Below are 22,491 nucleotides of genomic sequence, written 5' to 3'. Positions count from 1 at the left end.
ACAGCACACTAAATGATACACAAAGATATCGTACGGTCCACCTAATTTTAATTTCACAACCTCTAATACACGTATTTCGATAGTGTTACTATCATCATCAGGTAAAATTAAGTGGACAATATGGTATCATTGTGTATCATTTTAATACAACCACGTTCAAGCGTTGAAAACTAACCTTTTATTCCAGTTAAACTCCACCAATGGTACTCAACTGTATGACGAGTAGTAGAATGACGTTCGAAGGCTTCATTTGAGGTCATGGTTTATTAAATCAGACACGATTCACAGAGCATGACCCATTCTTTTTGTCCACATTATTCTGGATACGGTTAATTCGACACGTTCTTGGACTTATGCATCGGAGGAAACGTCCATTCCCTTAAGATTACGGCTACGAAGAAGTTCCCACCGACCTTGGAAGGTTTAGCGTACGCTCCAATGACATGAAGACAATGGGACGATGCTCACGGAAAGTGAACTCGCATGAAGGCTTGCGCTACACCACGTTCCACGCTTTGCGCACGTTAATCCCCTTCCAGGAATGCATAAACATGATTTCCGAAGCATAACCTCGGCGAAAGTGGATGCGGTGAACGCTAAAGATCGAAGGCATAACATCTTAGGTGGTCAGAGTAAACAAAAAAAAAAGGGTCACGACCTTATGCGAAGAATGACCACAAATGATGAATATAAATACTCATTATTGTAGAAGGACAACAAGGAATATCTCAATTTTTCCCAAATATTCAGTTTCATACACATTATTTCTTAAATAATGTTTCGAAAATATAATTCCGACAGGAGGACATTCTAATTAAGATTATGGAAAATAAAAAAAATATTAATTTCTCTTGTATACTTGAATAGACACGACCCTTGTTTCATAATGTAGATACACCTTCAGGTCTATGTTATGAAATCCGGGTCGTGCTCATTTAAATGTACAAGTAAACTTAATAATGTGTTGTTCTGTTATTTTCCATAATGGAAAGATTTCACATATATGAAGCTTGAAGTTCTCAGTTACAATTACTAAGGTTGTCTGAAACTGAAGATTTTTATCCGAAATAACCCAGAGCCTAGGTCTGCCGCCTATCAATCTTTTTAACTGCGGACTGTCACATTTGAAAAACGAAGACGCCCTCAATGGGAATGCGATCATATATTAACATGAAAACTAAGCTGGAGGTAGATTTTCAACAGAAGAATTTAGCTCTTATCCATTCATTATGTCACTCTCTTTTTAGGAAAAAACATCAAATTTGGAGCATTCGCCTCACAGCCAAATTGATTGTTCCTTCGAAACATTAAGGACAGTTTAATTCCAAAACAGTTTCCCAGTACTTACGAAGACTTCACATGCAATAAAAATAAAATAGTCATTTTTTAAAACGTACATAGACAATATTACTATCGGATGTGATTTTGTTCCATCTTAAAATACAATGTTTCTTTATTTTTCCGGATTTCCGCCATGTGTATAAGATAAAAAGTCATAGAGATAGCGGTTAAGGAGCCTTACAGATCTTCTTCCCACGTAACTTCGTTCACTAACAATTTAGCTATCACTGGTGGAGGAACTATTTAACCTGAAGACTAACGAATCGTATCGAAAAATTCATTGGCATGAAAAAGATTAATGAATAAAACAATAACAAAAGAATAACACCAGCGAAGATGTAGAATTCAATAATTTTTGCATGACGAAAAGGTATAAATCGCTGTCCATGTGAAAAAGAATATTCCAAACTGGAACGTGTTGTAATCCCTGATGACGCAAGCGACATCAGCAATACTATGCAAGCAAAAGTGATATTCGGAAACGAAAAAAATTGACAGATTTCTTCATATTAATATTGATTCATCCCAAGAAAACGTTATTGTTATTCGATATTAGCAATCATGGGGGGCAGGAGAGAACATATTATCAAAATGAACGGATACAAATATTCCAATCTCGTATCAGGGAGTGACACGCAATCTTAAGCAACCATAGGAGTAGGGGTGCACGCTATCATGAAACGATTGCCAACAAAACGCCATAATAACATGCCAATCACCACGAAGGGCAATTTTCCATGAAATATACCAAGCAAGCGTTTCCCAACTAACGGAAAAAACGGAAATTTGACGATAGACTCAGACGAAATTGATTATACTCGAGAAAAAAATCGGGAAGTGGTAGACACTTCTACAGTAATTACACTCCGATGCAATTTATATATAATCGATCCAATTTCTTCCTAGAGGACACACGAACTTCAGAGAGTATACGCGATAGCCTGGCACATATTTTAAGACATCAAATATAATTATACAATAGTTACTCATATCATCATATATCTAAAAAAATTAGTCCGGAAATAGTACATAATATACCAATCAAGAGATAGAGCACAATAAATTCTGCATCGTAAAACAGTGCGCATTACTGTAAAATGGAAGATGATTCCAAAACAAGACTGCGTTGTAATCCATAATGGATCAAGCGATTACAGTAAAGCTATATATCCCGAAGAGATATTTCTAAACGAAAAAGAGACACATTTTCACATAAAAGGATTGCACTTAGGATTATATCAAAGGATTTAAATGTAATTTGTCAAATACTATATGGTCGTTTTTTGTCCCCGAGTTTTCTAATTAAGTTCTAAGCACAGAAGATGACAATGTAATTTTCGAAGCATTGTCAGAGAAATAACTTCTCTTTCATTGGACAACCCTCTTGAGAAGCTAAAAAATACAACTCTACAAACTTAGTGGTAAGGATATCATTCATTAACAACAAAAATTATTACTATTAATCAGGATAAAAAAAGTGGAAGGGAACCTATCAATTGCATATAAATCAGGCAGGATTAGACAATCCATTTAATAAGAAATTTTAGCATAAATATTTTTAGTCTAAAAATTGATACTTATTTTTATTAAGTATTAAAAATATATTTGAATGGGCAAGAAGACTGATGGCTTGTCATGCCATTCGAATCATCACAGTAATGATACAATAAAGCATAAAAATTGATAAATAATAATGCAATAATTGTATTTTCAACTTGATTCCATTGATACTGGGCGGACTTAAGGCAGGTCAGGAATAAAATCAAACATAAAATACATTACTGAGCATACAAAAGATACAATTGCGTTTACAGACGATTTAAGATACCGGTGACCAGCCATAAATTCATACATTTTCTTCAAATTTTTGGTAACACGTTACTTCCACACACCTATATAGCAACCATCGGGGAATACAATATTATTAGCAGGGTGCTCCGGTAATTAAAAGATACTTAACGCCAAGATAGCCGTTCACCGAAGATTTTCTTCGGCGAAAAAGCGAGGGAATTCCCATTTTTAGCCTCAAAGCTCTCCCAATGACTCCACCACTTGTCTGTGACAACGGCTCAAACCACAGGCCTGTCCGAGACAAACGACGCCACGCTTGAAACACTATATTGCAGGTGAAACTCACTGATTTGGGGCAGTCAATCCTGGTTCCTGTGTCACCTGTGGTCACCCACGAAATTCGGGCGATCGTAAGATCACACCTACTGGATTTCCGCGGGAAGGAAAAGGGGATGGAGACGGCTAGGGCGAATAGAGAAAGTTTTTTTTGAGAACGTAGGCCCGTGATTACACGATTCAAAACAAATATGTACTTATAAGGTGTTGCCATCATAGAAGACATCATCAAGATTAAGTACCCTGATTAGAGAACACATTGTGAATAACGCAATCCTTATAAGCTTGATACTTTTTCCCAGTATCTACGCCCAGATTCTTCAAGGTTGTGTAAAACCAACCGACTTGATGACAGAGTTGCGTTAAGATTGCAATCCAGAGGACTGTGTCCGAGCCGGCTATATAGTGCCATTTCCATAAAACAACATGGTTCAACTTCAATTGCAGCATTAATTTTTAATAAATGAAAACGTAGTCCAATGATGGGCCTGAATGTTATTTTCATCATGATTCTAAAAGTATAATGTCCACTACCTATACCGGCTTAAAGCTGTTATACAAATGACTGCTTTGGTAAAAAAACGTAAAAAAATAACCCTAAAAAGTAATACACATTGTGTAATTACGACTAACCGCGGAAAATTTTTTAAAAAATTTTGATGCATGCGATTTATTTGTATAGTTCTTCCTGAAAATCATCCTAAGAGACGGGAATTTTAGTGGGACACGAAAAATGGCCAGTGATTAGGAATAATACCACGGTAACATAAAAAATACGGTAGCATACTTAACCATTCTCATTATAAAATTACACCATTGACAACTTTTGGAAAAATGACTAACCAAACAGTAATGAACATATTTGGAATGCTTGTTAAGTACAGCCACACAAAATTGTACAAAAAAGCGGATGTTCAAATACAATTTTCAGAATATGAAGCACAGAAAGCCTCTCAACTGTGAACGTCGGTCAATGACGATCACTTAGAAGATTATATTTAGAAAAATTTATGAAAGTGACGAAGACTTTGTCTTTGGCAGCAACCTCATAGACGTTAAGAATACGTTAGGAAATATTCAACAAACCAGAAGGTTGCATTCTGTCGAAAGAATTGATATAGACAAGCGATTTTTAAAGGATGAAAAAGAACCATAATAAAAATTTCCATGCTTTCCAAAAAAGCTTTCGTCCACAAGGCAAGAATTTGTGATTAACAGTTTTTTCCCCGATCTATGCAGCTACTTTGGCTTCCGCAACGATTTTCTTTCAATTAATGGATAACAGAAATTCTAACATATCGATACACGGGGAATAGCAGAGGTGTCAGCATTGATGATGAACAATGAAACAAAGTTCGATTCAAAAGTCGTATGAAAGGAGTAATTACATTTTGGAATTCACGGTTTGATGAAAACAATTCCAACATTTAAAAAATTGTACGACCTAAAAGTGGGCCAAAATCTGAGTAAGAACTCAAAGGCGCGTCTCAAATGATGAAACGCTCGAAAAACTTTAATGAACATGATCACTGCTATGTTTGAATGGGACTATAAATGTAACTTACGGAAAAGATTTCTAGAGGGAGAATTAAGATCCTGCGGATATTCTTGGACCCTAAGTTGTAATTATCTCCGTCTTCACATTTGCTCAGCTTCATACGGAACTCGTGTGCTAAAAGATAAGGAAGTTCGTTTCTCGGAGCCTGGGAACGGAGAAGTAACTTCCCTTTCGCTAAGTGAAGGCTCTAGAAAATGTCACATTATCTCATGGGAAAAACTCATCTCCTGCCATTTTGATCCATAATGCCTTGTTCACCACAACTGTCGCTATCTGTTCCATTCAAATAAAATTTTTCTCAAACTATTTTCCCCTGAGATTTCAAAAAAGCCTTCATCAGTTAAATTCTGAACTAATTGGGGATGGAGTTTTCGGTTTCAAAAAGTCATATCTAGATAACAGAAAACGAAAAAAATAACTTTTTGTACACACCAATTTGTTCCTTGGCTACAGAATTTTAAAACCATTTTAAAGCCATGATGATGGAAAAATAAAATAGGAAAAGGTTGGCCGAACGTTAAAAGTGATATATATTAATAAGAACAACACTCCAAAAACCCTCCCGAATTGTTAAAAAAGTGTTCAAGGTTGTTATTTCACATAGTTAAATTTTATAAATTAACTCTTGCGCAAATACTAATAAAACATAAATCAAAAGGCGACCAATGGTATCGAAATTATATAATATATAGTTAATTCCCAATGTAAAACGATATTTGAACAAAGTAAGGCGTAAATTAGTAGTGAGGTAAAAATTCCGCTTGCCATGATCCACAATCAGATTTAATTTTCGATATGGGTCAAGTACAGCATACAGATCTTCTAAACGGCCCTAAACTTACACCCTGCCAGCTTTACCATGACCTTTCCAAATGAAAACCGAGAAGTTAATAAAAATCTGACATTTCTCTTCACTCTACAAAGCATAGTAAATCATTCTAATTTTAACGGCCTAATAGAAAATTATTTTACATGGTGCGGATGACGCTTTCATAGGCCTATAGTGACGCTGCTGAGATCAAACGAACTGGTCAAAATTGAAGTTAAAATATCGAGTTTGGCTCGAAACTCGAAGATCGTGGCTCGTTCTCGATTTCCTCGATCTTTCACTATAAAAACTCGATGTTCGATTTTTACCGAAACCGATTTTTATCACTACTCCGATCCTCCGTAACTAAATATTGTCCCTAAACCGCAAGCCGAAACAACATCACAAGAATAAAAAAAAACACTAAACGTCACAAGAACGATGAAACATCGCAGCAGAACCCGGAAGTACCTACATCAAAGAAGCTCACTGAAGTCCCACATGGGAAGTAAGACGTACGCTGAACGAGACTAAACGAATGCATTATCACGATGCCTCTCCCTCGCTCTGCGAACTAGGTCTCCGGAGATGAGGAAAAAAAACTGGCGACAATCTGAATCGACGGGTTCTGTGAGAAAAAAGAATAGGCCCTCCTCTTTACGAAGATATTGGTGCTAAGCGAGGGCATATTTTAGAAAGTCAGACGTACATGAGATCGGGAGATTTCCTCCTATGAAGCTCGCGAATTCAACACCGTGGAATGCAGAAGAAGTGTGCACAAAAAATCTTGAAACCAAGGCAGACAATGTCAACCAGGTATTCAGGATGACCCACACGCAAAAAATAGTCTTATTTAAAAAAAACTGAGGAATAGCTGACATTGACACTCAGCGAAGAAGGCGACAAGATTCCGCAGACAGTTGAAATAACCAGAACAATTCTTACAAGATAATTCCGAGGAGTTATAATTCTTATAAGAGAGACGGGCTTCTATCTCTAGGAATCTTAGCCCAAAAGATGTTAACGACCAAAAAGGCATTTATTCTTGGAAATACGTAATTTTCTAGTTGAATGAAATGATTCCACTTTTAAAGATGCTTAATAATGCCGCAACGCTTCATAGCGGTGTTCGTAATGCTAACAAATAATCCGATGCATTAAAAATATGGACATTTAGAAGAAATTTCCAATCAACATTATAATTGAGGGTAAAATATTTCTTTTTTTACCTCCGATTATTCCTATGGAATTTTCAATGCAACGTTCTTGTTAACATTTTGTGCATAATTATACTATTCACGATTTGCTCGGTTTATTTTAACTATTAGCAGAATTTTTTTCGCCTGGATCCCAATGCTAATTAATAATGAAATTTTCGCAACATTTGTAACCAATTTGATATCATTTGCATAGATCAAAGTAAGAAAGATAAATTTGGACGAATATGAGAAGATAATTCATAAGAAATTTACTCGCTCCAGAAAAAGGAAGGCAACCAAGAAGAAAAAATACCGAGTGATTTTGAAAACTAGACAGCAGCATTTTCCACATAATACGAATTTAAAACAAACATTTCAATTTTTAATACTAACCATTCTAAAAAATAAAAACGCAATGGTCATTCTGCAAAATCTCGAGGAACCTCTAACAACCTACAAAAACTATAGAATCGAAATTCAAAGAACATTTTAGGCCGAGTCATTGCGGTTACATTATTACGCCGCCAATATAGGAACGCCGTCCTTCATTTACTGTAGTTCGAACGTAATTGGTATCGGGAATATATCAACAAAGAAGTGCAAATGAGGCGCTAATTATCAAAACCTTTTAAAAATCACCAAATTACCATATTGCTATCGAATGCGTCGTAAAAATTTTACCTCACTTCATTCTTCAAATTCATAGGCATAAAGATAGGAAACCAGGGTTTGTAATAGCAGAAATATATCAGAGAAGATACAAGAGAAGTCACCGCTATGGCAATCGGAAATTTATTGGAAGCCTGTCGACTCACTTAGAAGCCTTTTACTATAAACAATATCACTATTTCATCATGCACCATTAGCCCAGTGGAGCGAAAATGAAGAATGATGGGGAGCTCCAAAGCTATCAAACGGGAGTGTGGAGAACTCGGAAATTCGCGAGACCGCCACCAGCCAGGAGCGCCACTCACGACAACATCCGAGCGAAGATGTGACCCTGACCTGATTTTGGCTCACAAGAGCGTCCCTGCGGGCACATACCCGTGACACGAGACCTCCGAAACGATACGAAGTTTTATGCACGGCAAAAAGAGGGGAGATGGGGCTTAAATTAAAATTAATGGACCGGGGTTCGTGCACAGCGCCCGGATAAAATACTCAAAGAAGCAATAAAGTAAGTGCTTCGAAATGCGGACTTGCATCCGGCCAGCTGCGCGCGAAATTCAGACGTTAGGCAAAAAATAAAGCATTTATAGCAGTATACATAGGTACTATTTTTCGTTCGTCACAACGGCAACCTCTTCGCGTCACCCAGTTCGGGAGATTTAAAAGGACGATTTTCACAGTCGCTGCTATGGGCGCTAGACGGATTTCGGAGAATATAAAAGTGAGGAAACGATCAAAAGTGGTAAAAGTAATAAGAGAAAGTAACTTTACCGTTTAAAAGTTTCTTTTTAAAACTAGTAAAGATTCGCGAGAACAATTTATTTCTCTGAAAAGTAACTATTTTCAGCAAATAGTACCACGGGCGTACCCAGCGGCAGCTGCCCTCCCCGCCCCCTAGAACCAAAAGTAAATATAGTTCGAAACGAAATTTTTGAAAAAATGTCTTTAAATTCAAGGAAAGTGACGTTAGTATAAAATATGTCATTTAAAGCGCTGTTATAATTTTCTTGAAAATTCTGTTTCTTAACCTTTTCTGTATGATAAATTGAACGACCAATCTTCTAGTTTTGATCCTGGGTATGCCCTTGAATAGGACTAAGAGTGAGAAATAAGCCTTGTTCACTACAACTGCACTTAACGTAACTGAAACACAAAAAGAGCGTATGTTGGTTCTCAGAAATTTAAAATGGCGAGTGTCGACTTACGATAGCTATTACCAGAGAAAAGCTCAAATTTCTATTCAATCAAAGAGGATTTTCTTTCCTGTGATAATTTGTAACACCTTTGCCATTCAGTTGAAATATCTTTGTCCATTGAGGAAAATTAAAGTTATTTTAAGTCCTTTCACAAGAGATGCGCAGAGATTTTCACGCAAGCGAGTATATTAAAGGCCGCTTTTAAGCTAAAATTTTAACCCACCGCATTTCGTGCAAACAAGTCGTCACCAAAAACCACTATAAACGCATGTTAGCAATAATTTCCTACTGAAGTAATTGTAAAGTTTGAGTGGATAGATAACCTTACGCGTTCCCACGACGTTTGGATTTGGCCCGCGGATAAAGCAGAGAGAAGAAAGTGCAATTACTATAAAAAGTAACGAGTACAGTACAGGTTAAAGGTATATTTTCCAATAAGTAACAATAAAAGAAATAATTAAAAAATGGAAGTTTCCGGTAGCTCAGTTACCTCTCGCTTCAGCAAAAGATGTGAATAAAATATTAGTGCACAGCAAAAAAAGCATCTGCGATCGCGCAGAAGAGATAAGAGCCTCAGTCAAAACTTAAAAACAAAAGTTACTTAGACTCCGTTACTTGAGGACGAAAAAAATGTAAAACTATAGCGTAAGCTGTACCAGCGGAAAGTTAAAATACGGTAAGGCAGCAAGAATGGCAATTAAATCAGTTTCCATGAGCTAATACCAATAATTAATATGTTTTGGAAGTAGCTACACCGCATATAAAGTGTGATGTGAGTATAAGTAGACTTAAAACTAGAACTTATGCGAGAAAATAGTTAACGACAGAGAAATTTAAGCGATAAGGCTGCAAAGAGTAGATAGTATAACACTAATAGAACAAGAATTCTTTTACCACAGGAACCTTGAAAATTAGACGGATTCACGGTCAGATAATTAAAGTCAAACTATTGTCTAATTATGACCGAAAGGGAACTATGCGATAGGTGAAACAATGCAATACGAAAATATGCAGGGGCACAGTCCAGAGTTTCAGAAGTTATTGCTCAAATTTGACCGAAAAAGGGTGCACTAACCTTCAATGAATTTTTGGGGGGACATGATTGGCGTGAGCTTAAAACGCTTACGTGACTTCGGCAACGTGGGCGTAATTTCGAAAGGGAAGGAGATTGGAGAGTATACATCCGCAGTCAAAAGTCGACGCCACGCCAGTTCGAAGAATGAGTTGCACAATGAGACATGAATATAGCTACATAAAAAAACAATATCCTCACGGGCTGAAATTGAAATGAACTTTCGTCACACTGAGGAAAAAGTCTTACAATCGACATCCATCAGAATGCAGGTGAGCCACTCAATATGCTTTTAATCTCACATTCTTGCGCAACTAAAAAAGGGAAAAGTAAATAGCTTGTAGGTCATCGTTCCTAAAAAAGAGTTAATCTAATCATCTAAATCCCCCTCCCGGGAAGTCTTATTTTATCTTTTTACTCGACTAATTACTTTATTACCTTTATTACTGACACTATCATCTAAAAATTTTGAGTGTGAATAAAATTAGGTCATTCTCAACTTCTTCGTGTATCTCAAATTGAAAATTTTACTTCAGTACTTTCCCAGTGGCAAAAAGTTTACCTTCCACATAATACCAAATGTAGAAATAGCTTTACACTGTGAAGCCTGAAATTTTTAAGATGATTACGTGAGTTTTAAATTTTAAAAACGGTTCGATTAAAAACGATAAAATTTGACATTCCCAGAGGGAGTGATTTGTCCTCTTAACTGAAGAATATCAAATAGTTACCAATAATATATTGAATTTTGACAGTTATTAAAAATAACAATTAATAATTATAAAAAGTTTTCAAAAATATTATTACTAGAAGTGAGTGCTTTTAATTTTGTCGAGTTTCTACCTTCTCATTAGTGCAATTTGAAGTATAGACATGAGAATGAATGTTTTACACTTGATAAATAGAATTTTCCATACTTTTCATAACCTTTTTTAAAGTTAGCAATAGGAATAAAGACTTCCCGATTTCCTTTAGATACTTAACTTGATAACTGGGCATTCAACTATGTGAGTAGAAGGGATTTATCCTGTATCCCGATAGAAATTCAATGGTGACTATGGAATCCTTATCCAAAAGCATGGAATAAGAAAAGTCAAATAGAAAGTCGAGAAGAAAATTCTACAAACACAACATAAAACTTCTGGAATAAAAATAGAAGTCATCATGCATACTTCCTCTATTTCTCTCTTTGTGAAATATTTGTCACTTTACGCCATAACAAAATGAAATTCGGGTGGGCAGAAATCCTTTGTTAAGTTTTTTCGAAATTCCAGCTACCCTCAATCATGCTGCCAGAAGGAACAAATTATATCACTGTGCACAGGTTCGTCAGGAGACAAAAGGATTCCGTGAGTGATAAGGAGACCAGTGAACCAATCAATCAATAATAACCTCACAATCAATCAATAATAACGAAACATTGAAATAAAAGTGATCTCAATACGGCAATCGAGTACATATGAAAACACTCTTCAATGTCAGATTTTGAGTTAGACGGTGCACTGCGGTTTTATTGCCTCAGTTCCTTTACGTGGGAAATTTTTTTCGGCTTGCACCAAGTTTCATTATTCTACCATGTATCTACTCTTTATTAATATGTTGTTAAATCGGCGATTATTCTTCCGCTAAAATAAGAGAAAATCTACTATTTTTAGAAGCCATTTCTCGGAATTTCTGGAAGGTCGGATTCAAGCAGCCTAATCTCTCGCAATGTGCACCTACTTATTTGAGTATTCTCGCATAGGTTGACGGCTGGCGTCCTTACACCTCTAACTGTAGAAGCGGCTAAACCTGGCGGTAAGTAAATGGAACAAAACAACAAGGTAATTTTCTTTCTACATTCGTGCAACGATACCAACGCAGAGCGACAGGCAAGGTCCTACCCACGATCAAAATTAAAAAGGGGTAAGTCATAGTCGTTCAAGTTGAGACATATCAGCGCGGAAATCAGAAATTTTAAGAAAATTTTACAAAATTACAATATTAATTTCATTGTTAAAAATATACATTACAATACATAATAAAACAGTGAACTTAGGCACCGCAGAAGGAATATTAATGGCGGGGTTGCCATCCAATAAATACAAGGCAATGATATGCGGTACATTTCATGGTATAGGCGTTAGCTTTTTATAAGTTCTTTTTTAGTTATACCAGCATTTATTTGGTTGAAATGAATATAATTTTTATTCTAGTTTCATGTTTTAAATTAGACGAATATCATATTTTTGGGTAGAGGAAAGCTTCTTCAAACTTGATAACCATTCATTTTACTTACTCCTGGGGGCTTTTTCTGCCTCATCCCCAATGATGTTGCAAGGGAGGGGGGGTTCTATCATATAAGACCAGATATTGAAAAACGTGAATTTACAAAATATTTCTTTGAAAAATGAAGGTTTTTCAAATATTAAAAATGTTAAAAATAGTTTAAAATCCTCTACTTATTGTTAGTACACTGTTTTTCAAATAATTCCCGCAGACCCCCTAGTTTTGGACCCCCCCCCCCGAACGAAATTCCTGGCTACGCCACCGCCTATGCCCGCTCCTCGTTGGGCACGCCCTTGCATACATTCAGGCTCCCTAGTCACCGGACTCGCTGGAACACATGGAAACCACCACAACCCCACTCCTCCATCGCTAAAAATAAATCCATTCTAATGAACCCTCTCTCTCTCTCGGGAAGCACTCACACAATGCGCACCTCATCAGGTTCACACACTTCAACTTCCCATCCCACTTGGCGGTTTTTCACTTTCGGCCTTTCCGCCGGAAGCCGAGGGGAGGGGAGGGAGAGGTCGTCTGCAAGACAGAGGGGGATGGGGAGGTTGAGGGACCACGGCACGGAGGAAGGGCCGCCGGTGTGCGATCCTCGAGCCTTCCACTGCCAACGCCCGCCTCACCGCCCGAGGAGGGCGAGGACTTGCATTCCTACGTGAGCCGGCACAACGACACTCTCTTGGCAACGCCGCTTCCCTGTTCGTGACGTGCCGGAGTAGGGAAGGTTTTGAGCCGCCAGAGGATGCGATGCCTATCGGCCAACAGGCGAACCATTAGTCGTTGAGGATGGCTCAGCGCGCGGGAGGTCAAGCGTACACAACGGAAGGTGACGGCACGAAGAGATTTTACATCCATAAATTCCTCAGTTATCAATTCCATACATTCAGGGCCGGTTGTAAATATTTTCTACTGTAAGCGAACAACATTCCGCCCCCCCTCAAAATATCCTGAGGGGTAGAAGGGTTTCTCTCAGGATACATTTTAAAATAAATATTAATACTCAATCATATCACATATGAATAAAGGCTAAGACTTAAATATCAGCGTGAACTGAAAACGCGCTTTCTCTTATGTATTAGATGTGATATTTTTAAAGTTAAAAAAAGCAATTCATATAGCGTTATATAATATTTATATATTATATTGGAAGTATATTGAAGGACTGAGCGCTTAGGCGCCCATTTGGCTTGGCGCCCTATATGTGGCGCGAATGATATACGAAAAAATGTGGTGGAAGTCCTTAATATTAGTTAAATGAAACATTGCAAATGAAATGTTAGAACACGACGCGTTTCATTTTTATAACAAAAACAACGAAATGCACTTGCTAATGTTGTTGTAACAACAGAACGCCTCTTCTTTGAATAAATTTTGTGGAATTATTGCAATGCTTAATTTAACTAACATCCCATACACTGCTCCAGAACGCATTGAAGTAACTACAAGGGCTTCTGCACCCAAAGAAAATGTTTCAGATTTCTTAAAATATATTCCGCACGGCTACACTTAATATTGATCACTCCAAGCGTTTACAATTTCTTTTTAAATATTCCCATTCAATAAATTATTTTTTTCTCACTCGTGATGACCGGCAAGGAAAAGTGGTCCATTGTAAGTTGTCCAAAGGAAATGTTTGATTTGCTTAAACGAGACTCTAAAATATATTTTTTTGTAAACTGCTACGGCCTCAACTTTGAGAAAATGAAAACACAAACCAATGCTAAGTTTTTTGTCTCTGAAGGCTTCCTCTAAATCATACTCGAGGATAATTTTACCAGTTCGTGACATAAATTTTTCGTCAACACATGATACAGTGGACGCTTACCAACACTGGAGCTACTCTTATCATAACTTTGACTTGAAAGACCGGAACAGACACTTGAAAGGTATTTCTTGCGAAATGTCATTCAAGTTTTTGTTCAAGCCATTCTCCAGAACACGCCCAGGAAACCCGAGCGCTTAGTCAAAGATACACGCATATCGAAGAGGGCAATGGAACGCGAAGACGTGTAACAAGTCGACTTTATTCTTGGAAGACATAACTTGTTCCTTGATATTCACGAACCCGAGGAGAAAAGTGGCCACGCCCACCAACGCACGCAACGAAACAAAAGAGGGGCAAGCGAGTAATTGAGAGTGCCCCCGGCAGTTTTTGCCCGCAGAGCGATCTGAAGCAACGATTACGAGTTTCGCATACTTCGAACGCTCGCATTATTTTTGCCAGGGTTCGCTAATGAAGTTCGCACCGAAGTCGTGACTAATCTCCGAGACGTCGACGCCCATCGAAATATGCACCCGTCAAATTGATACGGTCTTTTAAAAAAGAATGCATGAAAAATATTTCAATCACAATTCCTTGGAAGTTCAGTCATCAAAAACCCTGGGGTAGTATTACATCATTGCGAATGTCCACCATGATATAAACTTCGTCAATGCATAGAATCCTAGTAGGTAAATTCTCTTTGAAAGGAGTTATTTCCCACAGTAGCCTAAAAAAATCTCGAGGAATAAAAAGAATGGGGTGAAAATGAACAGGAGAGAAAATGAGACAAGCGCAATGCTTAACCATTGTTTCTCAAATTTATTCTCACCAGATTTTTTTCTATCGAGATATACTGCAATACGCAACCTGATTGAATGCAACACACATAACAAGAATATGAGCACAAAAGGGCATCCCTGAACTGCATCTGAACCAAGATATAATTTGAATGTTAAATTCAGAGGGGAAACTAATAATTGAAAGGCATTTCTAGCAAAATTATGGAACACGTGCTGGAAAACCTAGCATAGGCAAGAGAAAAGTTTTCACTAATGAACATGACTAAGGAAAGTAGCTGAGACCACACATTTCGAGCAAAATAAGTATGCATTTCATTTCATTTCCCTAGGTAAAGAGAAGGAACCTGCCCTATAACTCACCCTTAAGAATGAGAATATTTTCCATGCCTAGAAGACCTTCTAGATATTGACATTAATGATACAGCTAGTTATGACAACTTAAAAGTTACTCCAATACGTGTAACAGTGACATATTTCTTGGTCGACTGAAAGAGGGTGCCTCAAGGGAGTCGCAAAACACTCGAGTTCTAGGGGAATCTGAGTCCTGTAAACTCTGAGGCCGAGATAATGGGGGAGAAGCCGATTTCCACCTCTTATTGAAAGTTAAGTCCAAACGTTTAAATTGCAACTGCAGTAAATTTCTTTGAAGACATATTCAAGGGTATTGATTAAATGTAGGCGCATTAACAAGCCTCAAATTTGCAATACCCAATTCAATGCATCACCAACAAACAACCTTTTCAAAGTGCCAACTCATTACTTTCCTCCCACTCCTAATTCTCAATGGCCAAGGATAGGATTGATTGCTAGGAAGCTTAGACAGCTCGAAGAGTTCGCATTCCAATACATTGCCTAGGAGTCCACCTTTATTCACGACACACTGACTAATTTCTTCATTATCAATCATTTCAAATGAGAAATAAGCTCGACTAATGATCAAAACCGACGATCATTAAATCACTTACTTATCTTCAATGCCATGAAAACAGCGCATTAAAGCCTTTCACAGTGGAGGAATCTGACAAACAACAATCTAGGACAATCGTAAACACCCACACCCTAGATAGGAGCAACCTACCCAGGCGGGACTCGAACCTGAGACCTTCGACTTGGCAGGCAAGGATTTTAGGGGGGTCCATTAATTACGTGAGGTGATTTCGGCAATTTTTGGACCCCTAGTTCCCCTCTTAGTGAGATATCATGATATTTGATTCCATCCCCTTTCCTCCATACCTCTAATTTCATGTGAAATTGTTCAAAATGCATATTTTCAGAGCAAATGCTTTAATTTATGCTTCATTGTTGGATTTATAAAAAAAATTTTCATTATTTTTATAAAAGTTTAGCAAAGACTAGTACATGGGCTAACCCAGTGGGTGGCAGGAGGGGGCAGCTATCCCCCTCCTCCCTAGAAGCAAAATTTTCATGAGTTTTTAGGAAAATCAGTACTGGTTTGATATGAAAGTTTTCAACAAATTTACTTTAAACCCACGAAAAATGATATTAGTATAATATCAAGTAACTAAAATAATTTTTTTCATGCAAAAATTTTCAAAAACTAATAAAGCGCTGTTATAATTTTCTTAAAATGTTGGTTTCATTCACCTTTTCCATGTTAAAATGTTACAACTTGAACGACCATGGCTTGCCCCCCCTACTTTTGATCCTGGGTATGCCCTTGGGGTATGTAGAACCTATTTACAATTACTAAAATCGTAGTCTAGAATCACATTTTTACACAGCTTCTTACGAAAAAAAATTATGTGATACCTACTTGCCAGAACACCCCCCCCCCCCCCCCCTCTCCTCCGTGTGAGATAGGGTGAGAATTAACTTGATTACCTCCTCCCCCTAAATGTCTCATGTAATTAATGGTTCCCCCTTACCCAGCCACTACCAAGACCAGCAATAATATCTCCCAGTCCTCAATTCAAACGAAACACAAATTCGTTTTTTCTTGCTCGATGGAAAAGTCCTCTTGAAAGATCTATATTTATTCCAATCCTCCTGGTGATGTTTACTGAAAAAAAAATGGATGTAGAAAAGAGATAAATTGATAGCAATGGTACTCACCGGGTAAGCTCATCATCTGCAATAGCTCGATGGGTTGTGCCTTGCAAAAGTCCATGTGGATCACCAAAGCTTCCATCATTAACGGCAGCTGGAAAATAAAATTCAAAATCATCATTAGAATGGCTTGTACAATGATCACTGAATGATATCACAGCAGAACAAAATGAGGTTGTTCACTAAGACTGGAAATTGAAATTCATTAAAATAGTCAAGTCAAATTAGGGAAACCCATAATGGTGTCGGCCATTTCTCAAGAGTTGGTGACTTCATTAGAATTCCTGATAATTAACTCATAAAAGGAGAACTTTTCAGTGAGGGAAAGAATCATGCACAAGAGTGTAATAACAATTCACTGCTCGGAATGAGCTCATGATGCCATAAACAAAAGGGTAAAAACCACAAAATTTTCACAATAAATATCTCAAAAAGAGGGCAACAGATTCAATAAATGGAAAGATATGGGTCACACTATTTTCAAACTTCACTGCAAGGGCATACCCCGGATCATGCCTAGGGGGTGGGGAAGCCATGGTCTAGGGGGGGCAAGCCAAGTTGTGACATTTTAGTATGGAAAAGGCGAATGAAACCAATATTTTAAGAAAATTATAACAGCGATTTATTAGTTTATTCCTTGAGATTATTTCCTTGAAAAAATAGTTTTATTTTAGTTACATATCTTATACTAATGCATATCATTGTTTGAGGGTTTAAAGAAAATTTGTTGAATACTTTCGTTTCAATTCAGTAGGTACTGATTTTGTTTAAAGACTATTGTGATTTTTGCTTCTAAGGGAGGGGGGGGGGGCAGCTGCCCCATCATTGTCACATCATTTTAACCATGACAGTACACTATCATGTTCCTCGTGTAGTTATAAATCACTAAGAAAAACCACACTAGAAAAATGAGAGAATAAGAAAGCCTACAATGTGTATACCAAATGTAAACCATTTGAATTCATTTTTGTTTCACTCCCTGTAGCTGTCCATAGCCTACCCTTCTTCCAGCAAATGCTGTCCATGAGCCCAGCAAATACATTTTACTTACCCAAATTGTGTAACACTCTTCCCCCCATGGCTGACTTAAGGCCTTAGTTTTAGGGTTGAGATCGTTCATTACTTACACAGCAGGTGCATTATTAATGAGAGGTAACACAATACCTCTCATCAATAATGCACTTGAGGTCTGATAGGTGTAGACAAGTGGCTTAAAGATTTTCATCAATAATTTTAAAATACTGCTTGTTCAGCTGATGAAAAAAAAATTCATTTGAGAGACACCTCAAAGATTACCATCCTTTCAATTTTTCCAGAAATGACAGGGGTGTGGGTCATTGCCCCCTCCTAATTCAGAACTGCTGGTCCTCTCACTCCATATCCTCCCTTCTATTACTCCTCCACCACATATCCAAAATTTCCATTTATGAGCGGTTGGTATTATAGGGTTAAATTGGTTTGCACCTTGAAAATGTCTATGCAGTAGGTGAAACTCTGGTCATAAAATTAACCCTCTCAGGGCCAGTTTTATAATATTTGGTGAGTGTTAACCAGAACAATAAACGGGTGCAAATTTTACATGAGAATATTTTTAACTTAGAATAGATGAAAGTAGGTTAGAATAACTTTTAGTCAAGCTCATGAACTTAAGTTGAGGATATGGTTAACTGTAGTTTTGATGCCCCGCAAAATTTTAAGTAGACATTATAAAAATGGGTCTTAGTGCTGTGGGCCTTTGCTTCTCACCAGAAAAGTGCCATGAGGCAAAATATTGGCTTTGAGCTAGTTAATTGCTCACATTAGTAATAATTATGACGCCACTTAGCTCTTGAATAAAAAATCAGAATTAATTATACAGTTAAAATTAGTATTATAAGGGTAAAATTAAAACAAATGCATGCAGATATACTGAAAAATGACATATGTAATACCAGAAATTTGATGTTTTATTTAAGTACCTTTGGCATTTCTCGCCAGTGCCATTCCAAGAAGGTATTTTATGGAGCATAAAAGGTGTTTTCCATTATATTTTACACAAAAAAACATAAGGCAACTTACATATTGGTGGTGGGGGTGGGGTCGATGTCTGCTCCGTTCTCGAGTCGGAGACATCCTCTGGTGGTGGTAAGTGCGGCTTGGGGTGGTGTTGGACGGGGACTCCTGGCGATGGCGAGCGAGGAGGGGGTGTCGGTGAGGGGTGTCGGTGGTGCATGGAGGTGGGCGTGGGGCTTCGAGTCGGTGCGTGATGAGGCTGCTGGAGGTAAGGCTTGGCAACCAAGAGCACCACCCGGTCGTGGGTGGCTTTCAATGTGGCCACAGCCTCTTCATGAGTCACATTCTCCAAATTCTTCTCGCCACTCTGTAAAAGAAAGAAGAAGTGCATAGAAGTACAGCATGGGCAGAGTTCGGAGGGCCAGCAGTCCTATGGTAGGTTTAGAGGCTATTGAATACCTATTGAATTTCCAGAGACCTCCCCTGGAAAATTTGTTTAACCCTTAGTTACACGCTAAGCAGGGATTTTGCAGCATTGTCCGAAAATTCGAAATAAGAGTTCGAAATTTTGAAATTGCTTACTGCATAGAGATCACTGGTGGCACACTTTGGCATTCTATTTCTGTACTTTGTCCTCGACCAAGAACATTGACGTCCGCAATTCCTTAAGCAAAATTTTTCAAAGTATTTATCAAGAAATTTGCATATTAATATGGTTTATTTTTGTTTATAAATGAAAGAGAAAAATATTTAAGGTGCTTTTAATTATTAGAAGTTATCCAAATGAGTTAAATACCCTAAAATTTTAATGTATATTTTGGAAAACCAAAAATATTAAAGAGCAGCAAAAAAGCTGCAAGCGTGTACTGGCGCTTTCCTTGCAGGACCATGTAGCTAAGGGTTAAATTAGGCTCTGTAAATAGCATTTTAAGGACTATCTAAGAATAAAAGGTTTTGGAATTTCTACAGGTTTCCTACTTTTTTTCAAACCAACAACTGTATAAGATAAGGGGGGTCAGGCTTCCCTGATATGATAAGTATGACGCCAAAATTAATTCTGAATTTGAATTACAATTAATACTTATTTATTTAACATGCTTGCAGTGGAGCTTCCCACATTAAGATTGAGGTGAGACCTACCAGTAGGTCATGTGTGTGGTATGATGCTTAGGTTTTTCTACTAACCACAGTTTGGAGGTAGCCACTCAAAGTTGCCAGCAGCAGGGGTGGGAATTGAGGTCCTTGGTTGAGAAAACCTCCTACCAAAGTGTCTATAGAATATGACAATGCAGCATGTGTACATGCCCACAGCTGCGTCTTTATGATGCTAATTTCTGATAAATCCATCCCCACCTGAGTTTCAGACTGAAGTCATGGTCTAACAGAGCCACCTGCAATGCATCTCTCAAGTGGTGCCCATCCCATTTTTTCAACTTTTGTTGTAAAACATGTTCAATTCTCAAATGACATAAGCAGTGGGGTAGTGTAGAACAATAAACATATGCATCCCATACAAAATAGCATGCTAACAGGTGTACTCTGATCATAACTGGTAAGCTCAGCTGTGGAAGTGGTCATCTGACTGAGGGTCATCAACCAGAACTGGGACCAAGCCCATCTTAGAGAATGCTCTTGTAGTAACCAATCCTTGCCATCACCATTGGCATTAGAGGGGGTGACCACATAAATGTCCCACAACCCTCTGAGACAAGATGATTCAACCCAGAAGACAATATGAATATGATGCGTTTGACAAAATGCTGGCAATCTTGGAGAACCTCTCCTAGTGATAATACTGAAAATATTTGATTACCAATACAATCCAGAAAAGCACATATCTTAATAAGATGGAAGTGGTCTGAAAGAGTTTTACTATGGAAGAGATGTCTACAGGATCCAGAAGAAGATTGGAAGGCCATGGGAGCCATGAGACTGAGAAGGAGTATCTAACCATAAGGAAGAACAGAATTGATCGCAGAGGAAGCGAAGGTTTACACTGGGCTGTAGAGCTATTGACGATGATGATGTATACTTGAAATTAATTTTGATCCATAATGAAAAATTATTATGACATTGTAAGCATGATTCAATTGCTTGCTACATGATAACCATCTGGACCAGCTAAATGCATCAATTTTCTTTGTTTGAACAAGAAGAAGGTTACTAAATTATGAATTACAGCACACGGAAAAGTACAAGGGAGTAGTAATTTTGAAAGAAAAGAATGGTGAGTGGCATTTAGTTAATTTATGCTGTAATAATATCCACAGGGTTTCAATTTATTCCATAGGATCATTGAATTGTATTACCCAATATCACATCACCGGGATAGCAAAGGGAAGTCCTGAGTTAAAATATTGGTAAAACCTAGGAAAAAAAACCTGTAAATATCCTCATAATAAGAAGGTACAGTTTTCTGCATGCTGTTATTTAATTAACTAAAATTGACTACCAATATTCCAAAAATACTGCAATTTTCTTTTCAAGACTGGTTTCAATTTATTTCAGGATCAATATATTTTGTACCATCGTCCGGTGTACAAAATGAATTGAAACTGGCCATCAAAGGAAAATTTAAGTATTCGTGAGAATTGTCAGCACATGTAACACGGTAATTTAAAGTCAGGTAGTAGTAGTGGTAATAAAGTCGCTCCAAGTCGATACTACTCCTTGGCCTCCAGTCAGTCATATAGGAAGATATCCCTTCGTTAGCAAGTTAGGTGTTTAAGATCTCTGGTATATGATAACCTCGAATAGTAATCTTTATCTTATTTGCAAAAGGTATGTACTTGATTAAGAGTGAGAAGGAAAGTCCACATTGTCCTCTTTTACAGGATTAGATGAAAAATCTCTAGGGGGGTTAGGTGAAGCAGGTTAAGTGAGTTTCAAATAAAATTTCAGTGGAAATTACAAAAGTTTAAATTCCAAAAGGTTGATTCCACTAGATTTTCAATGTGAATAGGATTTGTTGAGTACGAAAATTTTCAGTCCAAGAACAATCTAAGCCCTCATTGTTATTCATTATAGAGAAAAATGTCACACACCTAACAAATTCCTACAGTGTTTTAACCAATCAAAATCAACTATCTGGAATAAAAACTGAACGACATAGTTCCAATCAGTGTCAAGCCCATCCCCCCTAGAGATTTTTCATCTAATCCTGTAAAAGAGGACAATGTGGACTTTCCTTCTCACACTTAATCAAGTACATACCTTTTGCAAATAAGATAAAGATTACTATTCGAGGTTATCATATACCAGAGATCTTAAACATAAACAGGTCATCATCTGTTTCAAGCCATACGTGCCTATAATTTTTCTGATTTAGGTTTTTTTGAATTTGAGTGAATCACTGGACTATTTTAAATATATTATTTCTTCTCAAACGCGTAAAAATTAAGAATAATCCTACCTTTCCTCTCCCAACTATTAAAAAAATGAACATCTATACCTTGGCCATTATAAAATAAGTTGAGGATATGTCTTAGGCTTTGGTAATAATTTCTGATTTGGCCACTAGCCAATCTACAAGAAAAATTTTAAAATTCTAAATCGATGTGAATCGAAGAAATTTGCAGAGAAAAAAATCATTTAACTTGACTGGGTTTTGAAAAATCAATCTC

The 22,491-nt window shown here is 37.4% G+C and overlaps 1 protein-coding gene across 8 annotated transcripts in view; it reads right to left on the bottom strand.

Annotated features, from left to right (window-relative positions):
* The window catches only part of LOC124163629 (disks large 1 tumor suppressor protein), a 1,021,363-nt gene that overhangs the window by 111,085 nt on the left and 887,787 nt on the right, over window positions 1-22,491 (bottom strand). For all 8 annotated transcript variants that reach the window (XM_046540661.1, XM_046540665.1, XM_046540663.1 and 5 more), the window contains 2 exons: window positions 18,935-19,235; window positions 16,883-16,970 (listed from right to left, as the gene is read on the bottom strand). In XM_046540661.1, the coding sequence (XP_046396617.1) occupies window positions 16,883-16,970; window positions 18,935-19,235 (389 nt within the window). The remainder of the gene's footprint in view (window positions 1-16,882; window positions 16,971-18,934; window positions 19,236-22,491) is intronic.

Source organism: Ischnura elegans, chromosome 8, assembly GCF_921293095.1.
Source record: "Ischnura elegans chromosome 8, ioIscEleg1.1, whole genome shotgun sequence".
In the NCBI taxonomy this organism is placed as follows: domain Eukaryota; kingdom Metazoa; phylum Arthropoda; class Insecta; order Odonata; family Coenagrionidae; genus Ischnura; species Ischnura elegans.
This window is presented reverse-complemented; position numbering and strand designations above follow the sequence as displayed.